At 41.4% G+C, this 26,726-nt stretch overlaps 1 protein-coding gene across 1 annotated transcript in view; it reads right to left on the bottom strand.

Annotated features, from left to right (window-relative positions):
- RAD18 (RAD18 E3 ubiquitin protein ligase) overlaps positions 1-26,726 on the bottom strand; it is a 73,075-nt gene that overhangs the window by 39,762 nt on the left and 6,587 nt on the right. Inside the window, exons 5-9 of the mRNA XM_029050095.2 lie at positions 20,725-21,053; positions 20,218-20,317; positions 13,309-13,493; positions 9,358-9,434; positions 8,047-8,107 (exon numbers count right to left, since the gene is read on the bottom strand). Of these exons, the coding sequence (XP_028905928.1) occupies positions 8,047-8,107; positions 9,358-9,434; positions 13,309-13,493; positions 20,218-20,317; positions 20,725-21,053 (752 nt within the window). The remainder of the gene's footprint in view (positions 1-8,046; positions 8,108-9,357; positions 9,435-13,308; positions 13,494-20,217; positions 20,318-20,724; positions 21,054-26,726) is intronic.

Raw genomic sequence — 26,726 nt, 5'->3', positions numbered from 1 at the left:
GACCTTGGGAGGTTTTTGCTGCTTCCTCTTGGTTCAACTCTCCAGTCTAATTTCCATCAGTTTTCTTCCACTATTTTTTTGCTTGATTCCCTACAAAATGAAATTCTTTTTTTTTTCCCTTTACCGATACACAGAGTTGTTCTTTGTAAAGCACAGAATATAAAATAGCCACCCATAGTTCCAAAACTGCCTAACTCCCATAAACTGTTCCTTTGCACCCTCCAGAGCTGCTCCCCATCCCTTCCTGAAGACTCTGTTTCCACTGAACAGGTTCCAGAGGAGAATTACCCTAGGCCATGTAACACCCACAGAGGTCAAGGCATCACTCTAGGAGTCAAAGGGCTTGGCTAGAAATGCTGCTATATTCCCAGAATAACTAACAGTACTGTATTGTACTCTCCTAAGTGCTTAGTACAGTGCTCTGCCCATAGAAGTGCTCAATAAATGCCACTGATGGTGATGATGACTGTTGACCTTCAGGCCTGCCCCCATATAGCATATTCCTTTGATGCGCCCCATGGTTTATATTCCTAAATTTAACACATTGGTGGTGCATAGGAGATATTGAGACATTCTCCCTGTCTTCATGAATATCTGTGGAGGGATCCAGCCTGACCCTCTAGGAGTTTACATTCCAAGGCAGAATGTCACTCATGCTAACACCTAAATACAAAATATGCCATTCACTTTTATTCCCTTGTTTTTATTAATCTTTCCATTTCTTCTCTTCCTTTATGACTTCAGTAATTTTATGCAGAAAGTATGGGATTGAGGAACTACTTTTAAGACGCCAGTGCTATAGGAAGGAGGTGACCCTCATCTGAACTATTTAATCTGGTGAGAATTCCTGAAGGAGAGCTGTTTTCAATGAGTGAGGTCTTTGCCAAATACATGAGACAGCATGGAGTGTGAAATGAACAAAGAGCAGATTTCCTTGACAGCAATAGAGGGTGATATATTTTCAGGGTGGGAGGCCGGGGGAGAGATGGGGAAGAAGAGATGCGGTCAGAATTTAGCAGCTGTGTGTATATGGAGAGGGGAGGAAAGACATCAGTGACTATAAGATTCTATAACTGGACGACCAAAGAATTGAGCAAAGAGTGCTATCTTACAATACTAAATGCTATAGGAACTCAAGTTTGAAATCTCCTGTAAAAGGCTGCCCTTTCACCAGTGAAGATAGAAATCTGATGACAGGAGAATAAAAAATTGTTGCCTGGGTCATAAAAACCAGCACTATAGAAGAGTCAAATGACAAAAACTAAATCCAGTTTCAAGCCCCAGATAGAATGACCTTAAGCTATATTGGCCTAAAAAAACACATAGAAAAAGTCTATTCCCCTATAATGTGCATTTTCAGTAAATAAGAAAGGTCTGCCATGCTCCAAGATATGCAAACACTGCAAATGCTTGTTTACTTTTGACATGGCTACATTGATTTTATAAACAAGAGGTCTATTATAGTAGTAATACTACTGTGTGCAGAGCCCTCTACTAGATGCCAGGAGAGAATGCACAGGTGGGAATTAGACACAGTCCCTGTCCCTTGGGGGCCTCACAACTTAAGAGTTTAAGTGGGACATAGGGATTGGAGACAGACACATCAGCACACAAGACAAACAAATTCACAATGGCTCAGAGTGTTGGCAAGGGCGAGGAATTCTGAGAGCATGTGGGGGCAACTTTTATCCCCAGTCAGAGGACATGAAGCATGCCAGAAGCAGGGACCCTCAGTGGGACCTTCGGTGGCCAAGAGAGAAGGCAGCACTTACACAGTGCTTGTCTGGCGGTGAAGGAGGGATGCGAAAGTACGTGGGAGCAGATTTTACCCCTGGTCTAGTGGGCACAGAGCAGGGGGGAAGTAGGGACCTTGGGTGGCAATCAATCAGTCGAACTGATTGAGTGCTTACTGTGTGCAGAGCACTATACTATACTTGCTTGGTAGAGTACAATATAACAGAGGTGGTAGACACATTCCCTGCCCGCAACGAGCTCGCAGTCTGGTGGGGGAAAGGCGACAGTGATGATGGGTGCTTCCCTCAGAAGGGATGAAGTTGCCCAAGAACACACAAGAGTAGCTATTATTCCTGGCTCGGTGTACCTGGAGCATGCCAGGAGTGGGCAGAGGTTAACAGGGTGCTTTTCTCAGTGGTGATGGAAGAATCCAAGAGCACATGGGAACAGCTTTTAGGGACACTTGGTGTCTGGAGGGACTATGGCAGGAGCCATGGCATTTTTCTCGGCAGCAATGGGAAGAATGCCAAATACTACCTCATTTTAACACATATCTCTATAGGGACACAAATAGATGAGCATCTAATAATTCTTGAAAAGCCAAAGGTCAGTCATTTCCAAGAATGTGCTCCATTTTGTACATAAAAGTAAACCTCAATATGCATTTTTAATACGATCAACTTCTCACTGATTGAAATCATTCCAGTCATCATCCTATGTGATCGTTTAAAGACTTGTTGCGTAATTTATGATGTTCTTTCCTTGTATATGGCATTAATCAAACCATCAAAATACATTATTGTTTTGTTCCATCTTATCAGGAGTCATATTTCCCCGACTACAAGAGTGGAAAGATGAAAATGCTAGGCAGACAAAAGATCATGTCGATGAAATGCTCCTCATTGGATTTGAAAATAATACATTGTTTTTATTAGAATAAGAAATTTTACAAAGAAGATGCTTTCTGTTTATGCTCAAGTTGTTATGATATTTGTTTCTATCAAAGAGACTATTTTAGAGATCACACAATACCATAAAAGTGGTATTGTGAAACAAATTTTGGCCAAATCATCTAGAAGAGCGCAGTTGATTTGGAAAAGGTGATAATTCCATTTAAGTATCTGAAAGGAGAGGAAATTTGGGGACTGGCAAGAAATGGGGGAAGCAATGGTTGTGGCTTCTGATGATTGCTAGTCCAACAAAGGAAAGTTATTACTGTTTTAATTAAGCTCCTACTCAAGCATGTTTCAGAATACTGGATTGTTTTAATAATGTGTGAAACATTCAGCTTGTCCTATTCATCCTCAACTATAGTAGGACTTAGGAAAAGAGCTCAGCCCTTTTGTTATTCTCCACTCAATCCTCGTGAGCTTCCCTACTATAACAATGTATTCGTGCTTCCATACAACACCCTCTGCTAAGAAAACAAAAAACAAAAATAGGGTGAAAAGGAAAGAATTATTAACTTCTTCCTCTCTCCTAACATCTCCTGTTCAAGGGCTGGGGAAAGAAATATACATCTCTCAGACCTTTGATGAAGAAGGCAGAGTTCCTCTCTCTTAGCCTTCTTTCTCCATTCCGGGGAGCCAGGGCCCCCCTTCCCCAGGCCCCAGTCAACTATATAGCAGGCCACAGAGATGACCTTTCAGCCTATTACAGCTAAGTCCTACTTATTTCCTTATAAATAACCCAAACTGACCTTTCACAGAAAACTCAGAATGGTTAATAGTCCATTAAATTGAAGGTAAGCAGATGCACCTTATTGGCCAGTTATCCTCTAAACAAGAAGCAGAAATTGTTTCCAATTCTTCATTTAACAAACAGTAATCAGAGAAACAATAATACAACAATCCCTTTCCTAGCATCAGTTGTTAGAAATAAGATTATAGTGTTAGTAAATGGCTCCATGAACTGGAAATGAAATATTACTGAAAATAATATGGAGTAATTTACGAAATACCCATTCATTGTCTAGGTTAGTTGGCTAATGCACAACAATAATCTTCCTGGTTATCCCTCAAAATCAGTCTCACTCACCCTCTCCTCTCCTGCTTTTCCCCACTTTTCTTCTCTTCCACTTCCTTCAGTCCTCCCCTCTGCATATATACCCCCTCCATCTGAACATGTCTTTCAACTCCATATTGGGAAGGGGCTTGGAGATATAAATCAATCAATCATACTTATTGAGCTTTTACTGTGTGCAGAGCACTATATAAGTGCTTGGGAGAGTACAACATAACAGAGTTACTAGACAAGTTCCCTGCCCACAACGAGCTTACAGTCTAGAAGAATACTGCTTCCTGGAACGTTCCCCACAGTAGCCTAGCTGATTCCTGTGCAGCTGGTGGCCCCTTATGTCCTTCAAATTGTTTTTTGTAATACTCAGGAACAGCAGCAGCAGTAATAGCATTAAAGGTATTTACTGAGGGCCCACTGGGTATATTGCATTCATTTCATTCAATCATATTAATTGAGTCCTTAGTGTGTGCTGAGCACTGTGCTAAGCTCTTGGGAGAGTAAAGTACAACAATAAACAGGCACATTCCCTAACCACAATGAGCTTACAGTCTAGAGGAGGGGAGACAAATATTAATATAAATAAATTACAGATATGTATACAAATGCTGGGAGGGGAGAAGGACAAAAGGAATAAGGATGACACAGAAGGGAGTGGAAGAAGAAGAAAGGGGGGCTTAGTCAGGGAAAGCCTCTTGGAGATGTCCCTTCAAGAAAGCTTTGAAGGAGGGGAAAATAATTGTCTGTCGGATTTGAAGAGGGAGGGCATTTCAGGCCAGAGGTAGGACTTGAGGGACAGGTTGGTGGTGAGCTAGATGAGTTCGAGGCACAGCGAGAAGGTTAGCATTAGACAAGTGAAGTGTGGGGACTAGGTTGTATTTAGGAGAGTAGTGAGTTGAGGTAGGAGGGGGCAAAATGATTGAGTGCTTTAAAGTCAATCGTGAGCAGGTTTTTTTTTTTGATGTGGAGGTGGATGGGTAACCACTGGAGTTCCTTGAAGAGTAGGAAGACTTGTTCTGAACGTTTTTGAAGAAAAATGAGCTGGGCAGCAAAGTGAAACATGGACTAGAGTGGGGAGAGACAGGAGGCTGGGAGGTAAGGCAAGGATGCTGATGCAGTAATCCAGGTGGGACAGGATGAGTGACTGTATTAACATGGTAGCAGTTTGAATGGAGAAGAAAGGCCTGATTTTAGCGATGTTGTGAAGGTGGAACCAACAGGGCTGTACTAAGCTCTTGGGAAAGTACAAGAGAAGCATTAGACATATTCCCTGCCCAGAAGGAGCTTACGCCCTAACTGGGGGAAACAGATATAAAAATATTTACAAATAAATTAATCCATTAGACTTTTATACACAAATGTTGAGTGTACAAATACCTATGTGCCACAGGTGGCTGATGGGTTGACATAACTTGATGTACTGGGAGTTAAAGTAGGGAAAACTTGTTGGAAAAATTGGGATTCTCCGAGGGTCCTGAAAGTCTGATATGTAAGATGAGGAGAGTTGGTGAAGAGCTTTAAAGCTGGTCATGAGGAGTTTCTACTTGTTGCTGAGGGAAATGAGGAGCCATTGCAGAGTGTTAGTGAGGAGTTGTAACATGAGTGAGCTTTCAAGAAGCTGATCCCTGCAACAGTGTGTAGACTGGAGGAGGTTGGAGGCAGGGAAGCCAGCAAGGAAGCTGATATAATAACCTAGCTGTGATATAACCAGATCTTGGATCAAGGTGGTAGTAATCTAGTTGGAGAGGAATATGTAGATGAGGGAAATGCTGTGTAGAAAGACCCAGCAGGATTTAGCAATAACTTAAAAGATAGGAAACAGAGAAGGCGGTGGTGTCATCGACAGAGATGGAAACATTGGGTGGAAGAGTTTAGGAGGGAATGAGGAGTTCAGCTTTGGACATGTTTAAGGTGCCAGAGGGACAGCCAAGTGGACATGTCCTGGAGGCATGGAGAAGTACTGGATTATAGGTTAAAATGTGAGGCTGGGGCTGGAGAAGTTGATTTGGGAGTCATGAGCATAGAGGGGGTAGCTAAAGCCTTGTCAGTGTATGATCAATCAATCAATGGTCTTTATTGAGTGCTGTGTGTTGAGCACTGTACTAACCCTTCAAGAGACACTACAGTTTCCTATTATTGCCCTCAAGGACCTTACAAGCTAGCAGGAGAAATAAACATTAAAATTGATTATAGGTACGGGAGGCAACCTAGTATAAGTGCATAAGTAATGGAGGGAGACGAGGAGGAGAAGAGTACCTAAGTGCTTAGGGGATAAGGACTCATTAGGTGATGCAGAAGGGAGAATGGGCATATAGCAAGAAAAGGAAAGGAACCAAAACAGACCTTTGCAGAACACCCACAATTAGGTCCCATGAGGCAGAAGAGGAGACAGGAAATGAGACTGACAAAAGCATACTTGCCCAAAGGCAGTCATTTACCATCTTATATTTGTGTAACTTGGGTTTCCTCCCAAATTATACTACTCTGCACTGGTCTCTACTGAATTCCAGGAACTGACAGAGGAAACAAAAGTCATTCGGCTTCTAGATCAGTATTTCAGTGTGCTGCCAGTTGGAAAACAGAGGCAGATCTCAGTTTGAAGGTCTAGAACCATCACATCAGTAGAGATTTTGCATTAAAAAAAACCAATGGGAACAATAATAATCACCCTGTGTTCCCAAACAGTTAACTATCAGGACAGGAGAGGTTTAACCCTGGTGAGGCATGGGCCTATCCAGAATAAGTGAAAAGGAGAGAGTGGGGGAAATGATGGCCCACACCCTCCCCTTTCAATTTTTTTTAATAGTATTTGTTAAGTGCTTATTATGTGTCAAGCACTGTAAAAAGCATTTGGGTAGATATAATTAATCAGGTTGAACAGAATCTCTTGTCCCACATGAGGCTCACGGTCTAATTAGGAGAGAAAACATGTTTTGAATCCCCATTTTACAGTTGAGGGAAATGAGGCACAGAAAAGTTAATGTTGGTATTTATTAAGCGCTTACTATGTGCAGAGCACTGTTCTAAGTGCTGGGGTAATAATAATAATAATGTTGGTATTTGTTAAGCGCTTACTATGTGCCGAGCACTGTTCTAAGCGCTGGGGTAGACACAGGGGAATCAGGTTGTCCCACGTGGGGCTCACAGTCTTCATCCCCATTTGACAGATGAGGGAACTGAGGCACAGAGAAGTTAAGTGACTTGCCCACAGTCACGGAGCTGACAAGTGGCAGAGCCAGGATTCGAACTCATGACCTCTGACTCCAAAGTCCGTGCTCTTTCCACTGAGCCACGCTGCTTCTCAAGTTAGGTGGCTTGCCCATGGTCACACAGCAAGGAATTGGCAAAGGCAGGATTAGAACCCAGATTCTCAGACATCCAAGCCCATACACTTTCCATCAAGCCATGCTGAAATTATAAAAATTAAAATGAAACACACCTTGGGCTCACGTTTATTCAAGTTTAGAGAAGCAGCATACCTAGTGGATAGAGCACAGGCCTGGGAGTCAGAAGGACCTGAGATAATAATAATAATAATGTTGGTATTTGTTAAGCGCTTACTATGTGCCGAGCACTGTTCTAAGCGCTGGGGTAGACATAGGGGAATCAGGTTGTCCCACGTGGGGCTCACAATTCTAATCCCGGCTCTGCCACTAGTCTGCTGTGTGACCCTGGGCAAGTCACTTCATTTCTCTGTGCCACAGTTACCTCATCTGTAAAATGGGGATTAAGACTGTGAGATCTACGTGGGACAGGGACTGTGTCCCACATGATTAGCTTATATCTACCCCAGTGCTTAGTACAGTACCTGGCGCACAGTACATACTTAACAAATACCATTTAAAAAAACAAACAAAATACATGTTTGTAAACTACACTAATGTTTGGATTCTCCAGGAAGCAGTGTGCTGAGTGACCTGAGGAAAGAATAGCAAGTGGGCATTTTTTCACTTTATGCCTAGCTCTACCACAGACTCATTTCATGGGTGTAGAAAAAGTCTCTCAATTCCTCACCTCTACCTACTGTCTTAAATGAAGATAATAATTTTCCTCTTACAGACATGGTATTAGTATTTGTAAAGTACTTTGTGAAAGAGTACTATTATTTGTACTATTATTTGTAAGAGTATTACAAAGTACTATTATTTCCAGAAATGGAAAACTGCCTACTTGAGAAGTGGGATGACTTTACTAGAATATCTTGAATATACTAAACCTGCATTATCATTTAAAGTATGAAGAATTTTAAATGAATTAGTAAGATTGTTTTAGTTCATGAAAAACTTTATCACTTACTATATTTAATTTGAACATCATCTATTTCTTCTTCAGAATGATCATTTGTAAATTCCATAGTCTGAAAATAACAAGTGAAAAATGAGTTAAAAGCCTCAGCTATGTTTGAGACTCCTAAAAACACTGTACTGTCAATCAATCTTATTCATTGAACACTTACTGGATGCAGAGCATAGTACTAAACACTTGGGACAGTATAGTATAACAGAGTTGGACACCTGGGAGCGTACAATATAACAGAGTTGGTAAACACATTCCCTGCCCACAGCGAGCTCTTATCACCACGATACATGATTCCATTGTAATGCCTTGGGACATGATGGCTTGGACTCAAGACTCAATAGGAAAGGGGAAGCAGTTGGCTTCTTTCTTGCTCCCCAATAATGCTTTTGCACCCACCAACCAACCAACCTCCACCATTCCGCTTTCCTTTCCTTTGAAGCCCATATCTTCTGCCTCTACCACCCACTCCAGTTACTAGTCATAGTCATCTATTGTCCCCACCCCAGACCTCTCCTGCAACTTTCTAAATCATTTTGATCCCTTTCTCTCATCCCTTCTTTCTCCATCCCAACATTGATCCTTGGGGACTGAAATATCCACGTGGATGTACCAGACAACCCTTCCGCTGCCTGCTTCCCTTCAGTCCTCAACTCCAGTGACTTCTTGCTCCTCTCACCAACTGAAACATGCTCCATCTCATCATCTCTAGTGGCAAGAGTATGGGCAGGTCGTGGGTTCTAATCCCAGCTCTGCCACTGGTCAGCTGTGTGACTTTGGGTAAATCACCTAACTTCTTTGGGCCTCAGTTTCCTCATCCGTTAAATGGGGATTAAGACTGTGAGCCCCACGTGAGACAACCTGATTACCTTCTATCTACCCCAGCGTTTAGAACAGTGCTTGGCACATAGTAAGTGCTTAACAAATACTATCTTATTATTATTACTATTATACAGTCTCTACCATCACCAACTCTGAAATTCCTCTATTCAACCACTACTTCCTCACTGGACTTCTCTTCCATTCACTTACTCCCCACAAGTCTATCCTGTTCCCCTTCATAGGCTTCTGATCTTTTGATCCTCTCCAATTCTCTTAAGTCATCATGCCCCAGTAGGTCTCCAAACCCAAACTACCTCCTCAGCACCACCCTCTCCACTGAAATCAACTCCCTCCTCTTTCCCTCTGCCAATCTCATACGATTAACTCTCAACCCTGGATCATCTCCACCCCTATTTCCTCCAGTTCCTCTCCTCCAATTCTCTCCTTGACCCCCTCCAAACTGGTTTTCTGCCCTTTTCAGAAACTTACATTTTCACTGGAATTTTTCATATCAAATTCTTCTTGAGCCAGTTCAATGTTTTCCAGTTCCTTAACGAGTTCTTCAGCTGTTAAAATAAGTGTGTAGAATTGTTATATGGCAACTTTTGTTATATAAATAGTACAAAATGTAAATGAAAAGCATCTATAGGCTAATTAGGTCAGCAGAAAGAAAATATTGTCTTACCTACAGAGCCTTTGCCTTCATCTAATTACTGATCATGCACTTTAAATAAAACTGTAATACACAGGTACAAGAATATGTCTTTTGGGCACATATTATAGTACAAAACACTAAATAACTATTCTTTTAGCTCCAATTTCAACACACTCCATTTAAGGTTTGCAACAAACACACTGGTGAAGTAGTCAGTTTTCTATAATTCCACAGAACACATGGAAAATCAATAGCATTTATTCAGTGACTGCTTTTGGAAGAGTACAAAAGAAATACAAGGACATGATCCCTGCCCACAAGAAGGTTGCAATCTAGCAGGAGACAGACAGAAAATACATTCACAAATAGAAGGAAGTACTCAAAGAGCAGAGCATTTAAAACAATACATACAAAAGTCTGAGTAGTACGTGCAAAATTGCTATGTTGGTGCAAAAGCATGGCGACAATAGTAGGGAAGACAAACTGGGTACAAGAAAAATTAAATCAGGGCAGGACTTTTGAAAGAGGTGTGATTTCAGAGGTTTTTGAAAATGGGGAGTGCTGTGTTCTGATGGATTCTAGGGGAAGTGAATTCCAGGAAGGACGAAGTGTGTGCGGCAGGACTTGGAGGTGGGAGAGACGAGAGAGAGGCAGAGTAAGAAGTTAGTTTGGAAGGAATGGAGAATGCCAGCTAGTGTATAAGAGGAGAGAGTGGTTAGGTAGGAAGGAAAGAGCTGTTGGAGAACCTTAAAGCCAGTGGTTAGGAAGTTCCACTTAATGCAAAGATGAACTAATAATGCTTGGAGAATGAAGAGTGGAGAGAAGTGTCCAGAATGGCGTCTCCCGCTGCAAGTCAACCTGGTTCTGCTGTAATGCTTAGAGATACAAGCAGGTCCAGGCCAAAAGACCCAGGGGAGACTGGGTCAATTCAACCAACCAACCAATTAATAATATTTGTTGAGGACTTCCTCTGTGCAGAGAACTATACTGAGCACTCAAGAGACTACAACTGAGTTAGTAGACATGATCCCCACCCTCAAGAAGCTTGCAATCAAACTGGGGAGACAGACACTGAAATAAATTGCAGGTAGGGCGAAGCAACAAAGTTTAAAGATATGGATACATGTTCTACTGGGAAGGAGGGGGAGGGTGACTCCCCAAGTGCTTATGTGATGCAGAAGTGCTAAAGTGGAGCTGGGTGTGTGTTGGAGAGAAGGGAAGGGGGGAAGTAGATGGAGAAAGAGATGAGAGATTAATCAGGGAAGGTGTCCTTGAGGAGATAGGAATTCAAAAAGGGTTTGAAGTTGGGGAGACCACTTGTTTGCCGGATGTACAGGGGAAGTTCCAGGTAGAATGGAGGGTGTGAACAAGTGGTGGGTGATGAGAGACAAGAATAAAGCACCACAGTGAATAGGTTGGCTGGAGAGGAGTGACACTGTAAGCTGTGGTATACTGGGGGAGAAGCAAGGATAAGTAGAGGGGAGAAAGCCAGTGGTCAGGAATTTCTGCTCAATGCAGAGAGGAATGGGCAGCCACTGAAGGTTTTTGGGATGTGGTGAACTATGCATAGGATGATTCCAAGACTGAATTGAGCGCAAAGGTATACAAGCCCCCATCAAGTTTGACCTAATGGACCTAAAGCAAATTCAAACTACATTTGGACTGGAATCCTGAGGCTGATCCTTTAGACCTGGTTTGACCAAAGAAGGAGCCAAATTTGCCTGGGTCCACCCTAATCCAAACCTGCAGCTCTAAAGGGGGGCTGGATTAAGAGAGGTCTGTGGTGGGATAAGTAGCTATTTGACTTGTCTCCACTGTGTTCCACATCAGTCTTCCATGCCAGAACCAACATGACACAAGATGGATGGGGTGAGGACTGCACTTTCCAGCCTTGTGTTGAGAAGGGAAAGGAAAGCAGGGTGAGAAACTGGATGTACTTCTTTAGCCCATCTATTAAAAGACCTTTAAGGTGCTTCCTCCTCACTAGCAGTGCCTTTGAATTTTCCAGTTAGATAGAAACAAAAGGGCCCACTATCCAAATGGGAAGGAGTAGTCTGCCTTTTCTTTCTATCCCTTTCTCTCTCTTTTCTTCCTTTGAATTTACAGGCACTTGGCTGTAAACTGAGCTTCCAGAGAATAACACAGTTAAATCGTAGTCTTCAAATAAACTAATAGTAATTGTGGTATTAGTGCGGGCCAAGAACTTCCTTTGTGCTGACCACTGAACTAAGGCTGGAGTAGACACAAAATAATCAGGTAAATCATAGTACCTGTCCCACATGGAGCTCACAATCTAAACTGAGGCACAGAGACATGAAGCCACTTACCCAAGGTCACACAGCAGACAAGTGGGATTAGAAACCAGGTCCTATGTCTTCCAATAAAAGAGTCCCTCTGCTCTTTGCACTAGCCAGGCTCCTTCCCATGAACTGTCTGTGACATCGAGAGGATCTTAGGTTTGACTAGTATCTCAGATGACTGCTTTAATGAATAATTGCTAATTGCAGCATCAATTTAATTATGCACTTCATGCATGAATCATTTTCATACTGTGAATTTCTATAAGTCAAATTCAACTGTGCTCTATGAATAGATACGTCTAGAGGATTCTGTTACTTTTTTAAAAAATTCCTGGCCTCCACATTTCTTGACCTTGGGCAACTCTCTTAACTTCTCTGTGCCTCAGTTTTCTCAACTACAAAATGGGGATTCAGTGCCTGTTCGTTCTCCTACTTAGACAGTGAGTCCCATGTGAGACAGTGACTGTATCTGGCCTGATTAACTTGCATCTATCCCAATGCTTAGAATAGTGCTCAACACATAGTAAGTGCTTAACAAATACCATAAAAAAATACAGAGCTGATGATTAAAATAACAACAACAGAAGCAGTGTTGCCTAGTGGATAGAGCACGGGCCTGGGAATGAGGTCATGGGTTCTAATCCCAGCTCCACCATATGTCTGCTGTGTGACCTTGTGCAAGTCACTTGACTTCTCTGGGCTGCAGTTACCTCATCTGTAAAATGGGGATTAAGAGTGTGAGCCCTTTGTGAGACAGGCACTGTGTCCAACCTAATTTGTATCTACCCCAGCACTTAGAACAGTGCTTGGCATAGAGTAAGTGCTTAACAAGTACCATAATTATTATATTAATATTAAGACAAAATTCAAAGGCCCAAAACTTTCAGCGATCTCTGAAACTTTAACAATTTTCAAAGAATGGAGCATGAATTAACCTCTTTGAACTAAAATATACATATGATGCTAATTATTTGTTTTCCACCCATATGACCAACTAATTTTATGATTCAATGGTAATTACGTGCATACTGCAAAAAATTTCAAAGTCAATATCCTTCACACTTACAGGAGGACATTGTGCTTACAAGAAACTGAAGAAAGGAATAAACACATACATCTTTTGTATCGCAGGGACCAAAGTTGAAACAGCTTTGGAACACATTCCATGGAGATTAATGAAATTATTGGGAAACACCAATACAGAAAATAATGTCTTGGGCCTCGACAACTGAAGGCTACTGGCAAGATCGGGGTAATGCCAAAAAGTGGTGGAGAGGGAAAAGTAGAAGTGTTATAAGGAATCACAAAGTTGAAGCTCAAATTCCATGCCTTGTCCTGCCCCTCTCCCCAAATTTGCCTTTTCCACTCTCCAACTCTTTTTAGCTAGGTATGAGAGGGCACTTTTACTGCTGCACTTTTACTGGGGCTATCTAAAACAAAATCACTACTCTAGTGGTCAGTCATATCATGACTTTGCCAGTATACCTGATTTAGGATGTAGAGCATCACACTGGGCATTGTACATGAGCACAAATTCCTTATGTCTTTTAATTAGTTGATTTCTACTTCCACGAGTTGACAGCCCAAATTCCTTCAGCTTTTTCTTCAATTCCTGATCACTGAGCAAGTAGTATAAGACTTTGGACAATGTCTTCCTTTTCTGAACGGGACTAAAAGGTTAAAAAAAAGAACAGTGAGGATTACTAATGGTATCAATAAAATAAAAATTTTAAAATTTCAAGGAACTTCACAATTTCGCTGATGGAAAAGCTAAAGCACTTATTTTTCATGACCACTCAATTTTGTAGAAAAACCAAGGATTGAATGGACTCCAGCCACAGGATTTCAGTCAAGCAACCAATCAGTGGTATTTATCAAGTACTTTGTGCAGAACACTGTATTAAGTTTTTTCACAGTCTATTTGAATTAGGATGATGCCGAAGTGAACAATAAGTATCATGTAAGACTGTCAATACTGAAAATCACAGTTATTGATTTTTACATGTCACTAAAGAAGACAACTACTTCTCCCCCTCTCTCTTCCCCTCCCCTCAGCACTGTGCTCGACCGCTCAATTGTATATATTTTCATTACCCTATTTATTTTGTTAATGAGATGTACACCACCTTGGTTCTATTTGTTGCTATTGTTTTAATGAGATGTTCATCCCCTTGATTCTAATTATTGCTATTGTTTTTGTCTGTCTGTCTACCCCGATGAGACTGTAAGCCCGTCAATGGGCAGGGACTGTTTCTATCTGCTGCCGATTTGTACAATCCAAGTGCTTAGTACAGTGCTCTGCACATAGTAAGCACTCAATAAATACTATTGAATGAATGAACTACTTGTGTAATGGAAAGGGAATATTTAAGGAGGTAAAATACAATACGAAGGAGAACTCATATCCAAAGCCTCACAATTCCTAAGCAATAGGAAGCTCATTTTATCTATTATACCTCAGAGTAAACAAGAAGAAATAAGCCCCTTTGCTATTATTCCCTTCTTTCAAAGCAGATTTTGTGTCATATGCTCAGGCAGTTTACCCAACACACCACCAATTTTGCCTTTGGAAAAATGATTGCAGTACATAAAGAAAAGTGTGGGTAAAGAGAATCATGGGCTTGCAGTGGAAATTCATGATTTAAAGCCTATGTGTTACACATGATCAATCACCTTTCATTCAAGCAATACAATTTTAACAAGTATGAAGCTCAATGCATTTAAATCCAGACTTCCAGAATGATCCATAATAATAAATAATAACAGTAATAATAATAATTGCATTATTTGATAAGCGCTTACTATGTGCCAGGCACTGGGGTGGATACAAGCAAATCGGGTCGGACCCAGTAGCTCTCCAATTCTCTGCCTCCCTGCAACATACATTGATCCCAAGGTTTGTACACAGCCTGACCCCCTTCAACCTGGCTTCCACCTCCTTCACTCCAAAGAAACTGCCCTCTCTAAAGTCACCATCGACCTCCTTCTTGGCAAATCCAACAGCCTTTACTCCACCCTAATCTTCCTTGACCTTTCTGCTGCCTTCGACACTGCAGACTACCCCCTTCTCCTGGAAATATCTAACCTTGGCTTCCCCGAAACTGTCCTCCCCTGGCTCTCCTCCTAGCTTACTGGCCACACATCCAATCCGTTACCAAGACCTGCCGGTCTCACCTTTATAATATCGCCAAGATCCGCCCTTTCCTCTCCACCCAAATGGCTACCTTACTGCTACAGGCTCTCGTAATATCCCGGCTAGACTACTGTGTCAGCCTTCTCTCTGATCTCCCTTCCTCCTCTCTCGCCCCGCTCCGGTCTATTCTTCACTCCGCTGCCCGGCTCATCTTCCTGCAGAAACGATCTGGGCATGTCACTCCCCTTCTTAAACAACTCCAGTGGTTGCCTATCGACCTCCGCTCCAAACAAAAACTTCTCACTCTAGGCTTCAAGGCTCTCCATCACCTTGCCCCTTCCTACCTCTCCTCCCTTCTCTCTTCTTACTGCCCACCCTGCACGCTCCACTCCTCTGCCGCCCACCTCCTCACCGTCCCTTGGTCTCGCCTATCCCGCCGTCAACCCCTGGGCCACGTCCTCCCGCAGTCCTGGAATGCCCTCCCTCCTCACCTCTGCCAAACTAATTCTCTTCCCCTCTTCAAATCCCTACTTAAAGCTCACCTCCTCCAAGAGGCCTTCCCAGACTGAGCTCCCCTTTTCCCTCTGCTCCCTCTACCCCCCGCTTCACCTCTCCGCAGCTAAACCCTCTTCTCCCCCCTTTCCCCTGCTCCTCCCCCCTCCCGTCCCATCCCCTCAGCACTGTACTCATCCGCTCAACTGTATATATCTTCATCACCCTATTTATTTAGTTTAATGAGATGTACATCACCCTGATTCTATTTATTTGCTATTGTTTTAATGAAATGTTCTTCCCCTTGACTCTATTGCCATTGTTCTTGTCTGTCTGTCTCCCCCGATTAGACTGTAAGCCCGTCAAAGGGCAGGGACTGCCTCTATCTGTTGCCGATTTGTACATTCCAAGCGCTTAGTACAGTGCTCTGCACATAGTAAGTGCTCAATAAATACTCTCGAATGAATGAATGAATGACTGGTCCTTCTGAATCTCATTCAGTTTTCTCCTCTACCTCCCACCCTCTAACTGTGGGAGTTCATCAAGGCTAAATTCTGTGTCCCCTTCTATTCTCCATCTACACACACTCCCTTGGACAATTCATTGGCTCCCATGGCTTCATCTAAATATATGATTCCCTAATCTATATCTCCAGCCCTGACCTCTCTCCTTCCCTTCAGTCTTACAATTTCCTTCTGCCTTCAAGACATCTTGATTTTGATGTCCCACTGACACCTCCAGTTTACCATGTCCAAAACAGACCTCTCCTCATCTTTCCATCCAAACCCTATCCTTCCCCATCACTGTAGACAACACTACTATCCTCCCTGACTCACAAGCTCATATCCTTGGCATTATCCTCCACTCCTCTAACTCATTCAACTCACAGATTCAATCTGTCACCAAATCCTGTCAGTTCTACCTTTCGTTCAGGCATATTTATTGAACATTTACCATACTATACTAAGTGCTTGTATTTTCACAGCATCACTAAAATCTGCACTTTCCTCTCCATCCAAACTGCTACTATGCTGATCTGAGGCACTCATGTCCTGCCTTGACTACTGCATCACCCTCCTCACTGACCTGCCTGCCTGCTTCCTGTCTCTTCCCACTCCAATTCACTCCACTATCCAGATTATTTTTCTAAAAACCATTTAGTCCACATCTCCCCAGTCCTCAAGAACCATCAGTGGTCACCCATCCATCTCAATATCAAACAGAAACTCCTTACCATCAGCTTTAAAGCAGTCAGTCCTTACCTCACTGACTTTGTACTTGAACCCAGCCCAAACGCTGCACTCCTCTAATGCCAACCTACTCCCAATACCTTGATCTCATAGGTTTAGAATTTGTTGATTACACTTAATGGAGGTCATTGCTGACCTGGGAGAGTGCATTCTTAGTGGAGTGAATAGGGCAGAAATCTGATTCTAGAAAGTCAAGAAAGGAGTTGGAGAAGAGAAAGTAGAGGCATTAGGAATGTGAAAAGAAATGGGAGAAGTAAGATGAGGCAATAGCTAGATGGTGCAGTCCCAGGAAGGCCAAAGGTTTGGTTAAATCCAGTAACCATTCATTCATTCAATCCTATTTATGGAGCACTTACTATGTGCAGAGCACTGAATTAAGCGCTTGGAAAGTACAATTTGGCAACAAATAGAGACAATCCCTACCCAACAACAGGCTCACTGCCTAGAAGGGGGAGACAGATAACAAAACAAAACAAGTAGACAACCCTAAGACAAGCCCAGTCTGCTTTGGAATGTCCTAGAATCCCTGAGTCAACGCTAAACCTGACTCCCAGGGTGCTCTCGATTGGGGAAGATCCATGGTCAGACTACAGTTATTGGGGCCAATTAAGAATAATAATGATAATCACAGTATTGTTTAAGTGCTTACTATGTGCCGGTCACTGTACTAAGTACTGGAGTGAATACAAGATAATTGGGACAGACGTAATCCCTGGATAGAGCTCACAGTCTCAGGAGGAAGAGGAAGAACAAGTGTTCCATTCTCATTTTGCAGATGAGAAAACTGAGGCAAAGAAGTTAGGTGACTTGGACAAGGTCACACAGCAGGCAAGTGACAGACCTGAAATTAGAATCCAAGTCCTTTGAATGCCAGGCCTGTGTGCTTTCCATTAGGCCATGCTGTTTCACTGTCTCCAACTGGAGGTGATTACCTGAGTCCTCTCCAACCCTGGGGCAGAGGCAGAGTCAGAGAGCATTCACCTCATGCCAAGACTCCAAGTTTATTTAGCCATAGGAGCTGCTCAATGTGCTCCACTATAATTTCTTGGTGGGGGGGGGGCGCAAAGGAGGGCATTGAGGGAAGAATAACATCACAAAAATCTACCTGAGAAGATGTCAGTCCCCCAAATCTAGTAACTCTTAGTGTAGGGCCACGTAGGTTGGGGATGATCCTTCAGACCCAAGGCAAAAAGGAAACTGACTCAGTCTCACCAATCCCGGTAACAGAGGGAGCTTTCTCAGGTTGTTCCTCCCAACTTCTCCAGAAATTGATCATACTTGTTGCTAAGGATACCTTGAAAATTTTTCCTCAAGGATAAAGTGGCTCACCCCAATCCCATGAGATTCCTCTGAAATCCATACACAGGTTTGATTTTCAGACACCATGGACAAGTGTAATTACATATCCAATAAAGTACATTATGAGTCCCCAGAGAGCCAGGGGCTATTTCTTATTTATCCTTTATTCAATTTTCCCTAGTGCTCAGTACAGCATTTTGCACTCAGGAACTCAATAAGTACCACTGAAGTAATGTAATTCCAAATGTCAGGTGTATTATTAGGTTAAAGCAAAACTCCAGTAGTCCTTTTGTAGAAATGTGAACATCTCAAACATATAATGGCTATTTATTAACAGCTGTTTATACATAAAGTGCTGGTTTAAAATAGATATTTTTATTAAAGAATCCATTTCCCACTTTTCTGGTTTCCAATATGGTATTTTAAATTAAACTATCGTGAACTAAGTCATGATGCACTTTCTTGCCTTTATCTTTCCAAGAAACTGGCTTAATTAAACTCAATGAAATTTGTGAGATTAGTTCCTATGGCTTTATTTTTCAGGTGGGGGAAAGCAAAGACATTAAATTTAACGACATCAAAGTCAGACAAACTACTGAAACCCTTAGTTAAGGTTTAAACTCACAGCAACTCCATTCCCAGGTACATTAAGAAAAATTATCCTCAAGGTAATTAGGTAAAACACTAAAGAGAAAGTGTATGGTTTTGCTTTCAGTCCCAACATGTGGCATTCTGAAATTTACAGAGTGCTCAAAACATTATTTAAAATGGGACAGCATCCACTAACCCAAGATTGGGTTAGTGAGTAATCTGGCAATGGGCTGATAAAAATAATGCTAACTTTTATTTTCCTTCAGGAAATTTTGTAGGGGGAGAATCCTGGTAACCCTAGTTGAAAATAATACAATTAAAATCAAATCATCTAAAAAAAGAAGTTAGTTAACAAGATTCCTGAAAATAACTGTAAAAAGGTTAAAATAAGGTATCAGGTTGCATTATTTACAACATTTCAATGATTTTTTTTACTTTTTTGGTTGGGCTGAAAGAAATTTCTAGTTTTCAATGATTGTGACCTTTTGACAATTTGATTTCAGTTGTTTTGATTTTCATGATCTGTCCTTAGACCAAACAGACAATTAAGACAACCAAGAATACCATGTACCAAAGGGATTTTGAGACTGTATTAAAATAAACACAATTAAAAAAATGGAGGAATCTTCAAAATGATAATGATGATTATGGTATTTATTAAATGCTTACCAGGTCCCAGGCACTGTGCTAAGCACTAGATATGAGCTAATCAGATTAGGCAAGATCCCTGTCTTACATGGGGATCACAGTTTAAGAGGGACAAAGAACAGGTATCTCATTCACAGATGAGGATGAGAAAACTGAGGCTCAGAGAGGCTAGGTAATTTGCCCATGATCACACAGCAGGCAAATTAGAGCCAGGAATAGAACTGTGGTCTCCTGACTTTCGGGTCTGTGCTCTTTCCACTAGGCACCACTGTCTCCACTACTCATCTCACTGAATGGGAATCAAGTCTTTTTTAAAAAAATCTAGAATTTCACCATCATCATCTTTATTATCATATACGTGTGTGCGCATGGTACTGTTCAAGTCACAAAACATTTACTCAACCTTATGAAAAATGGAATCTAGACAGCCTCTCATTCAAAGCAAGCTGTATGGAAAACACTGAACTCTTTCAGAAGTTTGCATCCAACCCCTCTTCTCACTTCAAATCAATACATAACCCAGACCTATGCTATTAGGATCTAAGTAAATATGCTTCCACCCACTAACAAAAGCTGTAATCACTTAATCTAGCAGCCTCAAACAAGCCTGAAAGAAATTAGCCCAGCCCAGCAAGAAATGAGACTGTGGGCCCAGTAAGAATTTTAATAAGCTGTCTCTCCTTGAATGCTGACTGAATACATAGTTGATGATGATTACAATTACCAAAAATATTATTCGAACTACTAGTGGCAAGAATTTCAATGTTACTTAATTTATAAAAGATAATGACATGTCACATTCCAACTGCTAGTGATTTATTTTAAATAAAAACAGGAAACTTAAATGTTATGCCTGAAGCAAATTTGAGAGAATGTTCATAGGGAAAGACTAGTTGAATTCAATCTACTCAATATACTTCCTAAAACAAGAGAACCAACATGCTAAAAATGGACTCAGTTAATCAGGCTTAAGTTTCTTACCTTCTGAATCTTTTATTTTTGCCATCCTTTGACATACATCTATCTATGTGATAACGCATGTACATTTCTGGCACACAAACCTGGCAAACTGGGCAATTCACTGCAAGCGCAAAAGAGAAGCATTTTATTATTTATAAAGAAGTCCAAAAATACTAAAGACAGCTTGCCTTCACACCTGATAGATTGTCAAGAAAAAAGCTGCAATCCTAAATTTAAGAACCTCTTTGGAAAATGGCTTCTAGTCAAGAACAATGGATGAGCTCCGGTTCTAAAGTCTCAGGACAGAGAACTTGCTCAAAGGAATTGATTGCATTGATAATGCCATTTGCACTCTAACCCCTGCCAGTCAGGATCTCCAGGGGGATTTATTACAAAATAAAGAGAGCCATCTTTTATGGCAAAGATGAACTGAAATCTCTTCCACTCTCTTCTCCTTGCAACCTTCAAAAATGTTGCTTAAAACACCTAATATCAAGGATCAGATTTTTTTCAACATAAGAAATGCACCTTTGGTTTTGATTTTGGCTGTAGAAGTGGATGGTTTGTCAAAATCGTTAGCCCAACTGGGACCTGGGGCTTCCTCTGTTTGCCTCCCTACTTTATAGGTCTCCGCAGAACTGCTGGGCTCCTTTCCCACATGGCGGCTTTTGCCTCCTTTGGCCTTTTTTTTTAACAATTCTGGTGAGTTTTGTGGATGGGAATCCTCTTTTTGGTCAGACTCTTCATCCGTGGATCCTTGTTGAATGGATCGGTTAACGAGCTCCCTTTCCCTCTGCTGCTCCGCAAAGGCTGATACAAGATATTCTGGCACACCGGCAAGTCGCAACATATCATCCCTGGAAGGACCAAAAAATGGTACATAATTAGGATGAACTGTTTCCCTTGTGAAAAAAATTCTTGCCTGCAAAGGGAAATTCAGAAAAGAAACAAAATAGAAAAACCAAACATATAAAATGTTCTAAGGACAAGGGCACTGGTAAGGAAAGTACAAAGTCATCAATTTACAGTTCCTGAACACACACCAGAGCTACAGAACTTTACCTGCGCTCTAGGGGAATAGAATGAATCTATTAGACAAGGTCCCTAACCTCAAAGAGTTAGGGAATCTAGGGAATTTGCTACCAAGCCAATTAAAAGCTAATTTTTCAGAGACATGGGATATTGAAAATGGGAAAATTTAACTCTCAGATGACAGTTTCTCAGTGACATTTTGGAAATTTTAAAAAGTTAGACTCTACCCAAATCAAACAGTGAAAAACCATATAATTATGATGCATAGGACAATAGAACTCTACTTAGTTACTCCTAGCCTAACCCAGCCTGGTTAAGCTGTTTTTGTTGGTGTCCAAACAATCCTTCACTTACCTACATCTATGCTTTATTTAAATACACAAAAGAATCGTCTTATTACCCATCTTCTTTTTCAACACTCCCCTCTAAGAAAGGACAACAGATGCATAGAGAGGGAGGAACTGAAACTAGTAGGAAGAATGTTCAGGGATGGGATGGGGTGAGGTGAGGATTTAAGTTTTAAAGGTCCCTTTTCCCTTCCTCCAAAAAACCCCTGCTCCTAAGAGCACACAGATTCAGACTTCTTCTCTTTTAGGCAACATGGCTTAGTTATTCTCTTCCTTTTTAATCATATTTTCCCTCTTTGTGCATACCTAAATTAGATGATGTACCTATAGTAGTAGGGACTATGACTTCCTTAATGCACTGTACAAGTCAGAAAGAAATACCACTTACAGCAGACTACATGGTGCTGCCCTTTGTTTCCCCACCTTCCCGTTTTCCATGGAAATGATACTCTCTTACAGTGTTCCATAATGCCAACCAAACCAAAACGCCCTCTCAAGGAGAAAAAATAAAGCCCCTGCTTTGGAACATTCTTACTCCAGAGACCCCTTTTACTGGTCTTGTGGACCCCACCCTACTTTGAAGTCTGGCAGATTTTTGGAACCTAAGTGAAAGGTTTATTTAATAAATTATTGCTCCATTCTGTCCTAGACTCTTATCTGATATTCAAAGTCTCACTGGAAAAGGCAGTAAGATGGCTGTGGGCTATGTATAATTTATTAGATGTTCTTTAGTCTAGGGATTAAGGTTAATACACCTCTAAAAATTCTTCAGCTACTCTTGGGGGTAGCTTTAATTACCAGGCAGTATCTGGTTGAGATTACATAGTGGCTCCAGTCATTACAGTCCTCTGTACAATTTCAGTTGGTTACATATTTGTCATGCAACTGGGCAATATTGGCTCTTCTCTCTATACACAACTCAGCCTAGTGGAAAGACCACAGGTATTAAAATCCCAGTTCTGCCACTTACCTGCAGGGTGACCTTGGGCAAGTCACTTCACTTCTCTGTGCCCGTTTCCTCATCTGTAAAATGAGAATTCAATACCTGTCCTTTCTACTATTTAGAATGTGAGCCCCTCGTGGGACAAGGACTGTTTCCTATCTGCATATACCATAACTATGCCAGTTCTAGGCACCAAGTGAGAGCTTGACATTCACTCCTTTGGGAACCTTACTTACTCACGGCTTAACACAGATGACTCCCAAATCCACCTCACCAGCCTCAACCTCTCACCTGCTTTATAATCTCCCATTTCCTCTGGAGCCTTGGACACCTCCTACACATAACATGGCTAAAACTGAACTCCTCATCTTCTCTACTAAAACTACTCCTCCTTTTCCATCATATTAGGCAACACTACCATTTACCCTGTCCCAGAAGCATGTGACCTTGGTGTCATCACTGACTCCTATCTTTTCGCTCTCATATTTAGTCATTAAATCCTGCCATTTTATTCTCCACAATACTTTGATTCCAGTCCACCCTTACAGACACCGCTTTGGGGTTCAAACTCTCATGATCTCCCAACTAAACTACTACATCAGCCTTCCCACTGGTTCCTGCTTTCCTCTCTTCAGCCCATCGTATGTTCTACTGCTAAGATCATCTTTCTAAAACATCATCCTCAACATACTCTGCTCTTCATGAGCTCCCAATTACTACCCATTTCTTGTCAAACCAAGAGGAGCTCCTGACCACTGTTTTCAAGGCTCTTCCCCAGCCCTTCTTAGATATTGGCTCTCTTCATACATTGTACCCTGGTTTGTATTCTTCTTTCCTGTCAAGATACCATATCCACCTTATTATACCTCACCTTTGACTCCAAGATCTCTGACTCACTGCTCACACCCATCCTTCTGCCTGAAATCTGCCAGATCATATTCTACACCAAAGCCCTCCTGAAAACCCACCTACTCTGGGAAGAACTCCCCAGCTGATTTCCACCACCCCATATCATGGCACCACAAGTCACTAAGCACATAAGCACATAATGATTTACATATTTTGTCAACTTTTCCATTTGCCTGAAGAAAATATAATTATAATCATAGCTTTCCTGCTGCTCCTACTGTAAGAATATAATTTACATCTGCCTGTTTTCCCCACTAGACTGTAAGCTCCTTGGGTGAGCTTAGTGAGCGTAGGGACCAGAATTTTCACTCTTATTGCACTTTGCCAACTGCTGTGAATTGTGTTCTGCACGTAGCAGGTGCTCAATAAATACTATTGAATAAATGTAATTTGCATTTCTAGGTAATTTCACTTATGCCTGCTCTGTCTCTCTTGTTAGAATGTATGATCCCTGAAGGCAAGGATCATACCCCTACTTCCTTCGAAACTCTCCACGCTCCCTAATAAAATGCTTTTAAACAAAGACTGGTCTGATCACTTTTTCTAGTAATTCCACAAAATTTATAAAAGTGAAGATATTCTCTTTAATGTCTTCTATTTTAGATCATCTGCTACAATCAGAGGCCCCTGCATATTTGCAAATGTGTCTAAAAACTTAAGAAAATAGCACTTATTTTAACTACCTTCTTTAGAAAAAAATTCAAGTGCAAATAATATGTAACCGTGATCAACATTCTGTTTTTTCTTGCCAGAATTTCTATTTCCATGCAAAGATTGTGTGAAACAAAAGCTTTCAGCCCATTATAAGCTAAACTGGGCATCAATCAGTTTAGAGATAAAATTGTCATTGATAAAAGACCACTGCAGTGGTACTCCTTTAACAACAGTATCTAGGCTTAGTTGGCAAGAAAGAAGCAGTGTTGTACATTGAGAAGCAGCGTGGCTCAATGGAAAGAGCCCGGGCTTAGGAGTCAGAGGTCATGAGTTCTAATCCTGGCTCTGCCACCTGTCAGCTGTGTGACTTTGGGCAAGTCACCTAACTTCTCGGTGCCTCAGTTTCCTTATCTGTAAAATGGGGATTAAGACTGTGAGCCTCACATGGGACAACCTGATTACCTCGTATCTACCCCAACACTTAGAACAGTGTTCGCCACTTAGTAAGCGCTTAACAAATACCAACATTATTATTAAGAAAGCTTTGAGATGGTTTGACTTTCACTTTTCTTTAATGCTAAATTACATTTGCTTCTCCAATCCATTAACTCTCTCTCCCTTACCTGGGAAATAATAATAAAAACTGTGGCATTTGTTAAGTGCTTCCTGTGCGCCAGACACTATACTAAGCACTGGGGTAAATAGAAGATAATCAGGTTGGCCACAGTCCCTGTCCTACATGGGGCTCACAGTCTTAATCTACATCTTACAGATGAGGAAACTGAGGCCCAGAGAAGTAAAGTGACTTGCCCAAAGTCACACAGTTGACAAGCTGTGGAGCTGGATTAGTAGAACCCAGGTCCTCTGACTCCCAGGCCTGTGTTTCTACCACTAGGCAATGCTGCTTCTCTAATAACATTTATTGTAACAAATAACAATTACCACTGCCAGAATATGTAAGTGGAGAAAAGTGGAAGAATTGTAGCAGGAACTGGCACTGACAAAGTTGTCTCTCCATGCTGTAAAATTGAAGTATATGGCTGTATCTGAAAAACAGACCCTAAAAAATATAAATGCTAACTGTTGGTTTTACTCCCCAAATTGATGTTTAGCATGAAATCTAATTTGAAAACTTTTTTCCCCAAAATTTCCCTCACCTTGAAAAAGCACATTATAGTGGCCCGGTATAATCTAGGAACGGACAGTTCCACTGTACTAAATGTACTGAAAAGAAACTTTTCCAGACTCTAAAGATACTCTACACAAGTACAGAAATAATTTTTGCTGTGAAAAAGCCAGATAAAGTTCCTTTTCTCTCATCGGGATATGAAGCATAGCTTTCATTTAAAGAATCCAATTTTCTTCATGACAAAGCATTTCTTATAAAAAGGTTATTCTAAAACTATGACTTAGTTAAAATCGTGGCCTAGTGAAAAAAGCACAAGCCTGGGAGTCAGATGACCTGGGTTCTAATACCGGCTCTGCCACTTCTCTACTGTGTGACCTTCGACAAGTCACTTAACTTCTTTGTGCCTCAGAACCCTCATATGCAAAATGGGGATTACAAATGCACCATCTAATACACTTAAACTTTTTCCTCTAATTCCTCATTATCTGACTGCTAGTTGTCCTTTGGTTCTTGGAGGAGGACGATGACACCAGTGAGACTGCATCCATGAATGGGAGTTTCCGGGGATCTCATGCACTTTACTAGGAGAAATACAGGCAGGCTTCTTTACTGGCCCCTTCCTGTTTGGGTGAAAATTGCTCAGACACCAATGGTCAAGAGGGAAAAGGTATGTCCTACCACCAATAGGACATGAGCTTGACTTGATTCTGCAGTAGTAGTGATGGTTTGTGCTGAGCCATCCACAGTTGCTTGCCTGGTCACCCTGGGCCCAGTATGCACAATGCAACAGCTGGTAGGGAGAATGGGTGGAATCTGTGGTTACAGAGAAGAATCTCTTTAAAATCACAATTGTAGCAGCCACGAAGGTGAAGAATTTTATCTAAACTCCTCTTTAATCTAATATTTTTGGCCTGCAAAACATCTTTCAACAAAGAATTCTATAAATTCACCAATTGCTGTGTAACGAAGAGTTTTTTTCTGCTTGTTTTAAAACTGCCATCTAAAGTCTTAATGGGTGCCTCTTCTTCCTGGTGTTGTGGGATTTGGTATGTAACAATTCTGTGTTCATTCTGTCTATACATTTCAGGATTTTGCAAGCTTCAACCATAGCCCTTCTCATCCCTCATCAATCAGCGTAGCCTAGTGAAAAAAGTGTGGGCCTGGAACCAGAGGACCTGGGTTCTTTCTAGTCCTGGCTCTGCCACTTCATGATTGTGTGACCTTGGGCAAGTCATTTAACTTCTCTGTGCCTCAATTTCCTCATCTATAAATGAGCATTGCTCTCCCTAGCCCCTAGACTGTGTGCCTCAAGTGGGATGGGGATTGTTTGATCTGATTATCTTGTATCTATTTCAGAGCCTAGTACAGTGCTTGGCACATAATAAACACTTAATTACCATTAGTACTATTATCTTTCCAGATTGAAGGAGAGTCCTGGAGTTTTTTTGTCCATCTTCCTATGGAAGCTCCACCATTCCCCTAATCAACTTGGTTGCTCTAGACTGAATTTTATTTT

The sequence above is a fragment of the Ornithorhynchus anatinus genome, chromosome X1 (genome assembly GCF_004115215.2).
Source record: "Ornithorhynchus anatinus isolate Pmale09 chromosome X1, mOrnAna1.pri.v4, whole genome shotgun sequence".
In the NCBI taxonomy this organism is placed as follows: Eukaryota; Metazoa; Chordata; class Mammalia; order Monotremata; family Ornithorhynchidae; genus Ornithorhynchus; species Ornithorhynchus anatinus.
This window is presented reverse-complemented; position numbering and strand designations above follow the sequence as displayed.